The following is an 8,482-nucleotide window of genomic DNA, read 5'->3' as shown; positions in this document are numbered from 1 at the left end:
GAGGACAGGAGGGCAGAGAGGACACACACACACACTCACACAGAGTTATGATCAGTGGGTGAAAGAAAAGTAAATGTTTGCTCATTTGTTTGCCCTCCTACCTGTTGGGTCAATACAGCAGTCAGAGAGAGAGAGCATGTAATGAAAATGTGCTAACTTCCAGTATTAATGATTTTGGAGGAGCAAACATACCTGAACATGGAAAAAACACTACTTTAAATTCAACCACAGTAGACTGGATTGATGTGACTTTATAGCAACAAAAAATTGTCATTATTTAAGGGGCCGTTTTGTGTGTGTGTGCGTGTGTGTACTCGGTGGTGTGTTTTGTGTATTTTAACTGGTACTTTGTCCCTGTCGACCTTTATACCACTTTGATTTCTCCACTGCTCGTCTTTGAAATGTGCTCGGATGTTAGACTTCACATACTGTGGAGGTATCATACAGATTGTGTGTTTGCTTTGCATTTGTGCAAATTACAAGAGTTTACCAAGTGCACTTAACCTGTAAACTGATGTAAACCAACCAAAATCTTCCACGTGTCCCTATTAGATAATTGGCTCTGTGACATTTGAGGAACTATTTTGGGTCCATCATGTATAGGTCTGTATGATCAATACAGTACGTTGGTCCTTATAGTGGCATATTTTGAGGAGATTATGAATAAAAATTGTGATTGTGTAAAAAAATCTAGACATTAGCAGGTTTTTAAGACCATAATTCTGCCCTCTTGTGGTTATTTATGCGTAATGAAATAATGTGCTGATCGACATCACAGCTACAAGTATAAATCCCATCAGAGCTGCAATGATTAATCAATTAATCTGCAACTATTTTGATATTCAGTTAGTCATTTAAGTCAATTTTCAAGCAAAAAATTCCAAACATCCCCTGGTTCCAGCTTCTCAAATGTGAGATTACATTATAGGAAACTGAATATCTTTGGTTTTGAGACTGTTGATCAGACTAAACAACACAATTGATGACATCATATTCGGCTCTAGTAAAACTCTGATGGCCATTTTTCACTATTATCTGATGTTTTATTGACTAAACAATTAATCGAAAAAATAACTGGCTTTAAATCACATCAACCAGTGGTTCCCAACCCGGGATTGACACCCACCAGGGGTCGCAAGTGGAAAAAAAAAACAAGCTGGCAAATAAAAAAGATGACTTATTTTTAAAAACTTTCCTCTCATCTTTGCTTTTTATCTTGTGAATTACTGTATAATTTTACTTCCTCAGGACTCTAACCAATATTTAAAATGTAACATGTAAAAGTTATTACTCTCGTTAAACTGGTAACAAACATATAAATGCAACTGATGATAAAAGGTCACAAGTAGTGTAGACACATCTCCATTTTAAGGCTTCACAAGCCAAAAAGTTCAGAACCACCACCAATTTGTAAACCACATGAACTATTACACTTGTACACCCACAGAGCTCAAAATACATGACTCATATGGAAGGAAATTAGAGTCATATGTGAGATCATTTTAAGCTCAAATTCAAACCGTTTTTATAAAGAAGGATCAGTCATGCGGTCAGGAATGAGCTGATGCTTGTCACTGAGTTTTTTATAGTATTTTTATTTCATCATTGTTTTGTGTGTATTTGATTGATGAATTTTGTGTATTTTAAAGGCCCATCTAGATACTGGCAGCAGGAGACATCTTGTGTCCAGCAGTTAAACTTTTGAAATGAAAAATATTTATTTTTATTGTTTATTTTTGATTCCTCAATAAGAGAGGAATATGAGGCAAATTAACTTTTTTTGTGTGGGAAAACCATGCTAGATACAGATTATCATTAAAAGCAGAGTATTTTTTATATCTTGGAACATATATGGAGGGTATTTTTAGGTAAATTGGAGTTTCAGAACATTTACATCATTTCAACTTTACTTTTCTTGTGATCGACAAGTTATTTAACACCATTGGGGTTGTCCTGAGAGTCATTCATCTCCAGCTCTAAGAGGGTTAAAACAAACCATCAACCCGTCCCCAATCAGAAAGAAACCACCTGCTTTATGTGGTTTTTGACTTTGGTGGGTTTTCCTGTTAATCTTTTTTTATTTGGCACTGCTATCCGATTCCTTCCTGTAACAAAAACTTACACAATATTTAATATATTATGGATTTTTACTTGCATTAGTACTTTAACTTTACCATATATGAGCCTGTTATTCTTCACCATTATTACTTTTGATTCAGCAAACTTTACCCACTTTACCCACTCATTAAGCACACTGAGTTCCAGCAACTGTTTTCACAGCTGACACATCATAGTTTCGGGTTGTATGACTGACATGAGTTCACCATCAGAGGTGTCAGCGGTCTCTGTCCCACCTCCTCCTCTGACACTTCACTTCCTCTGCACAAGTCATTTAAGTGTTTAGTACATCAACACAGTTTCACATTTACATGTCAGGCCACAGCTGCAGCATCTCCACTGTGTTTCTAATCTAGTGGCATTATTTTATCATATTGTGTTTGATTCTTTTCTAACCATAATGATGAAGGGTTACGCAGGTGGATGGTGTCTTTTCTTCCTAGCCGCCATGTTTCCAGGTAAGTTTGATAAGATTCAAATCTAATTTCACCCTCAGATGTTGGACTCTCATGACAGGCTGCTCGTTATGGAGTAATGGAAGGAGGCTTTCACACTCTAACCCACCAGTTTTATTGCATTTTTATCCCAAAAATGAATCACAATGTGGTAACACAATACAGCTTTTCAAATGAAGCTCATGAAAATGTTAAAAATGGTGAACCGTACATATGATATGATATATGATGACACATATGTTGAGTTTTTGTCAGTTCAATAGTGGTCGGAGGGACATTTCTGATGATTTATTTGCTTTTAAATGTGTGAAATTAAATGATAGTGTTCGTATTGCTGTTATATTGATTTACCGTCTCTTTAAAGAGTCATATTTCCCTTAAGTAGCTGTCTGCGTGTCTGAGCTGTTGAATTAGGTTTGCTGTCGGTGGTTTCCTCTCCTACACGAAGATCGTTGGTTTACTGACACCTTTGGTGGTCCCACACTCTCTTCCTTTCGTGCTCTGTGGTTTAAGTAAACAGAGGACGTGTGAAGATGATTTAAAAATGACCAAAGCTCTTTTGCAAGATAAATGTCTATGCAATGTCTTTACTTTTGTTTACCTATATCAATTTATTTTCAAATATCTTGGAAACAGGGGTCATTAAAGAGAAGACATTTGTGTTAAAGGGTGTGACAGCTTCAACAGAACAGTGTCAATGTTTAATATTATGTGTATTATTCTAAACAAATACTGTGGTTGGTTCTGGGTGTTACTTTTGCTTTTGTCTTACTAAATATAGTGTTTCACTTGTGTTTTGTTGCAAAAATGAAAGAATTTCATTAGTTGATGTGTTTCTTTTTTGGGGGACAAAGAAGAGGACAAAATGTTGGATGTGATTTTTCTATCTGCTTTACACTTTTAGCATCATTTGCCATCACAAGATCATCTCAAAGCTTTGGTTGTATATGTGTCGGATGAACAGAAGCCTTTTCCTGCTTTGTTTCCCACCAAATCCAGTCTGGTGGTTCATGTGAAACACTTTCTAGAGCCAGCCTAAGAACTGCCAAGGCATCGCCAGTTGGAATGTTTTATGGATCTTGAAGTTTTTATATAACAATTTGTAACAGATAATAAATAGACAATAAGAGCGATATGTTTCTTCCTCCATCAGGTGACGGCTCCGCCCAGGCTGCCTCCCGCTCTGAGCTCCACTCTGAGGCTCCGATCTACCAGCCGCCGGTCCTGCGGCCCTCTGAAACCACTCCTCCCACAGGTATAAAAGATCACCTTCATGTCTTACAAACTTATATAATGAAGCCATCTGTTGTAGAAAGTTACAAGGATGTTTGTTGGAGTAGTGGTGGAATCAGGACAAGCTGCACTAAAGTTTTATTCAAGAGATGAAATAGATCAACATAAATATGAAGAAAATGCTTCTGGTTGCTGTCAGCCGTCATGCTGATTGGACTGATTTTTTTTTTTTTAGCTTTTTGGAGATAGTTGGCTGTGTCAGCATATCAAAACTTTTGGGAACGTTTGATCAGCACATAATGAGTCTGTGAGATTTGAAATATGTCAAACTGTGTAGTTTAATGTCTGAGATGCAATCGCAGTGAATTGGACTCTCAGGAACTTACATGAAGTTTATATCTCATATAAAAGGCATCATTATGAAACCTAAACCTAAACTGTATTCAATCAGTTATGGTAAGAATAGGTTAAGAGTGGCAGGGATACTTTTAATGTTGTTATAAGTCAAACTATATGGATCTATAATATATCATAAGATTGTATACAGATGATCAGTTTACATTACTGAGCATTTCAAAATTTGAGTTTCTACTGTAAATATGAGCTGAGATATTAATACAATGACCATCTATGTACTTGTTTTATTATTAAGCTTAACTTTAATTAATAATGAATGTCATATCACCTATCATCTACAAACAGTTATACAGTTTGACATGTGAAACATCTCAGCAGTATAACAACTGTAAAATATCAACCATCAAATATTTAGATCTGTGTATATTTACTGTAACTCGAGAGAACATCAGTGAGGCAGCGACCACTTGCAGTAACAGTATAATATATTCTAGCACATTTGGTTTACTTGCATTTTAAGATGCATTCGGCACAGTTTACAGTTGTGTTTTTAGACATAAACAGTGAGAAAGGAAGCAATTAGTTGGCTGCAAAAACAAGATCTTAACTTTGCCACAATACTCAAAGGGAATAATAGCAGCTTATAAAGGATCGAAGGAGCAAAAATATACATATATCTAGAGGAGACAATGTGTAAAAAACTTACATTACATTTGATATTTGAGTGGTGTGTGTGTGTATGTGTGTGTGTGTGTATCTTTTGTTTGCAGGGACCTACGTGATAAAAGACAATAAAGGGAACCCCTGCATCAAAGCCACCATGGGAGCAGAATACATCGTCCTCGAGAAGAAGGTTAGAGGGTGTGACTGGCTCAGCACTGTGTGTGTGTGTGTGTGTGCGTGTGTGTGTGTGTGTGTGTGTGTGTGCGTGTGTGTGTGTGCGTGTGTATGTGTGTGTGTGCGTGTGTGTGTGCACGCATCTGTCAGGGTACATTTTTGAATATTGTTGTGCATGTTTGCCTCAGTGTGGTTTTGTTTCACTGTTCAAACTGTAAAAATCAGCTTTTTAGAAGCACTTGTCTGTCACATTTTTGCAAATATTAAAAAACCTATTGAGAAGAAACATTTATAAGTGACACTGTCTAGTGATATAAAGTAATATTTCTCTCTTGTGTGTATTCAGAAGACCTGGTATTTCAACCTGGAGCCCTCCAGGGTCATATCTGATGGTAAATGTGACAAAGACACTGCTGTTCTTACTCTCACGCTGCCGGGTAATGCTACCAGTCTGCAGTTCACCTTCAGAAAGGTACAACAACACATTAAACAACGTACTTCATATGCATATTCAGAGTTAAGCCAGTTTTTCTCTTTATTTACATCTAATCTAATTTTGAGGATGCAAAACGAAAAATGTGGAAGCAAATGTTTAGTAGAAAAACAACGCTGTAGTTACAGTTTAGTGCAGAGAACAAATAAATAGTTGTCATAAGCCAAAAAGTCCAGATGTGCAAAAAAGTGCCACATGTACAGTTTGAGGCCCAGAAATGTGCTAAATATCAGTCATTATGAAAACAATAGAGATGAGACGTTGCTCTTCCAACGCTAGTTGAAAATTAACTTTAAAATGTGTCTGCAAAACTGCCAAGAAAAGCATTTTTAACTGTTCAGATCAGCACATAAAGAGATTTTCATCCATGTCAAGAGAAAAAGTGACATTTCTCTTTTGCTCTTTATGGAAACCAAACAAATATTCAAGACATATAGTTTCCATATTAATTTCACCCAAGAACATGATACATTTGCACAGAGCATCAGTGAGTGCAGGTACATGTCAAGATCAAAATGTCCACAACAAATGATGAAATGTTTGTTCACTTGTGCAAATGTGCAGATTTCTGACACTACTTCATTTTTCTATATTTTTGTCCTCAGGAAAAGAGTCTCGTCTACGTCAGCAAGCTGACTGCTTACGTGTCTCCTCTGCCTGTCTGCCAGGGCTGCGCCAGTAAGACCAGACAGAGAGAAGACAGAAAACATACAGCTTCTATTTCTGATTTGAAACAATAACATGTTTGTCCTTGTCTTGTTATTTTCTTCCTCCCAGATAAGACTTACTCAGGTTTAATGGCAAATGTCAAGTTGTTTGGAGCAGCCGATGGTAAGAGCTTCAAGTGCAAATCTGAGAGTCTGCTCATGACCTCGTCCGTACTGAACGTCAGGCTGGTCCCTCTGCAGATGCAAGCCTTCAGCGTGCCCAAAGAACAGTATGGAAAAGGTGACTGAGCCGATCATTTGGTGCAGGGGTAAATAACACAGCAGCTTAAGTCTGATGATCTGTAGAAGCTGCTGAAACTCATTAATAAATATGTTTCTGGAGGAGGTCTTATAGGTAAATCAGTTCTCGCAGACAAATTGAAGTTGCCTGAATCCTGCTAGGTCAGAGAATTCAAAACAAATGTGATTCTCTGATCCCTTCACAGCTCAGCATAATAATCTTGTTTGTGCTTCCTCTCTGGAGTTAAAAAAACACCAGTTACATGAATATGAATGCCAGTTTTACAAGGTTTTCCATGCATAGAAATACATATATTTTCACATACAGTATATGAACCTCTGTGGGTTTTGAGCTTGTTTTCTATAGCAGGATCACTTTTTGATCTTGCTTTTTAAAAGACACATTAAAAGGCTGTTTCCCATCCTTTGCAGTTGTGCATAGAACAACCTTATTGGTAGCTTTAGTTTGTGAAATCCTTACCACTCTGCTATTAGCTTCTCGTGTATTTTTAAGGCGATACAAAAGGGGCCTTAAAAAACTATGCATGATGAATCTCCATGTCTAGAACAGGCTGGCTGCAAGCTGTGCTTTCTATCAGGTTTTATTGTCTTTATTTCTATCAGACATCTGTGCCAGAAACAGGAAGATAGAATAAATAAAACGGAGAGGCCGGTTTGTGACTCTTTTTATTGATTAATGAGACAGGCCTGTCTAGATACACTATGAGCTGCCCATTTTTGATTTTTGAGAAGGCGACATGGTTTTGAAGGTGTAATAATTTGCCCCATTGGACTGTGTTTAAAACCAGTGTGATTCTGCTGCAGAATGGTAAATTTAATCTAAATCTATTAGTGTAGTTCTGCACAAACATGAATGATGTGACACAAAATTGAGTTGACAAGCAGTAAACCTACCTGTCCTTGGAACAGTTTACCTGGAGTGTTTATGAGGTTTACATGCTTGGTATGAATGTGCACAAATTGCTACAAATACAGACTTATAAGGCCACAAGTGATTCAGATTCTGAGTGAATTAATGACATCTTTTCCTTCACCGACCCCTCGTCTTTGTACTCAAACCCCTGGTCTTTACTTATATTTAATCCTCTTCACTTACTTTCCAGAGGTGGAGTGTTGGGCTGATTTTGACAAGAGGGTCATTCCCATCATGATCGGAGCCACAGTGGTGACCATCTGCCTGATCGCTGTGCTGACCTACTTGTTCATCAGAGACCGCCCCAGACAAGGCTACAACAGGTTCTGAACCCGATGTAAACCTGGACGCAGATTAGCTTCATCTCAATGTATATGTCATACTCAGTTCCTGTTACAAAAAGTTCTCAGATTTCCTCTCCTTAACTTGTATTTGACTTTTTTTTCTCCAGTGCTGCATCTGATATCATCTAATACAAGCCTAATATCTAATATTCAGCCTGTAAATGCAAACAGTAAGCCTATTGTTGAACTTATTTATCTGACTATTGTTTCTTTAACTTTTTTAAAAATTTTTTCACATTCTCTTTGTAACTACTTACTACCTGAATTTCATTTGTCTTTCATTCTGCTTTCAGTGATACTTTTTGTCATCTGCTGTTTGTTGTAATATCCTGATTTGTTCCTTATTCAACAGTTATTTAATAAAAAGAGAAGTGGGCTGAAAACTAGACGTGTTGAATAGAATGTGATTTATTATAATATAAAGCCTCAGAGATATGAATTGAAATCAGAATCAGAAATAGGTTTTTTATTAAGTACACATACTTGGTGTTTTGTCGCATAACCGTCAAAAAATCCTCTTTGTGCTATTTCCTTGTGATTGCACTCTTGCAGTATAACACCACTCATGTCTTTGGTAACTCATAACCTAATATCGCTTGCAACTCTACCCATACATCATCCCAGTATTGTCTCAGAAAACATCCTCCAGCATGTCTGTTGTGTAGATGAAATTTTACTTTTAGTCTCGGCAGTAATGAACTCTATTTTTCCAACAGAATTCTTTCCACATCCTGGAGCTGGTGGTTGTTTATTGTATCTTACAT

At 37.1% G+C, this 8,482-nt stretch overlaps 1 protein-coding gene across 1 annotated transcript; it reads left to right on the top strand.

Annotated features, from left to right (window-relative positions):
* The first annotated feature begins 2,442 nt into the window (after positions 1-2,442).
* On the top strand, positions 2,443-8,366 carry LOC122989230 (lysosome-associated membrane glycoprotein 3). Its single transcript, XM_044361983.1, has 7 exons — positions 2,443-2,576; positions 3,727-3,828; positions 4,934-5,016; positions 5,347-5,472; positions 6,099-6,171; positions 6,271-6,441; positions 7,565-8,366. Exons 1-7 carry the CDS (start codon positions 2,519-2,521, stop codon positions 7,702-7,704), a joined length of 753 nt encoding a protein of 250 aa, XP_044217918.1. The 5' UTR covers positions 2,443-2,518; the 3' UTR covers positions 7,705-8,366.
* Positions 8,367-8,482: the final 116 nt, after the last annotated feature.

The sequence above is a fragment of the Thunnus albacares genome, chromosome 9 (assembly GCF_914725855.1).
Source record: "Thunnus albacares chromosome 9, fThuAlb1.1, whole genome shotgun sequence".
NCBI lineage: Eukaryota > Metazoa > Chordata > Actinopteri > Scombriformes > Scombridae > Thunnus > Thunnus albacares.
This window is presented reverse-complemented; position numbering and strand designations above follow the sequence as displayed.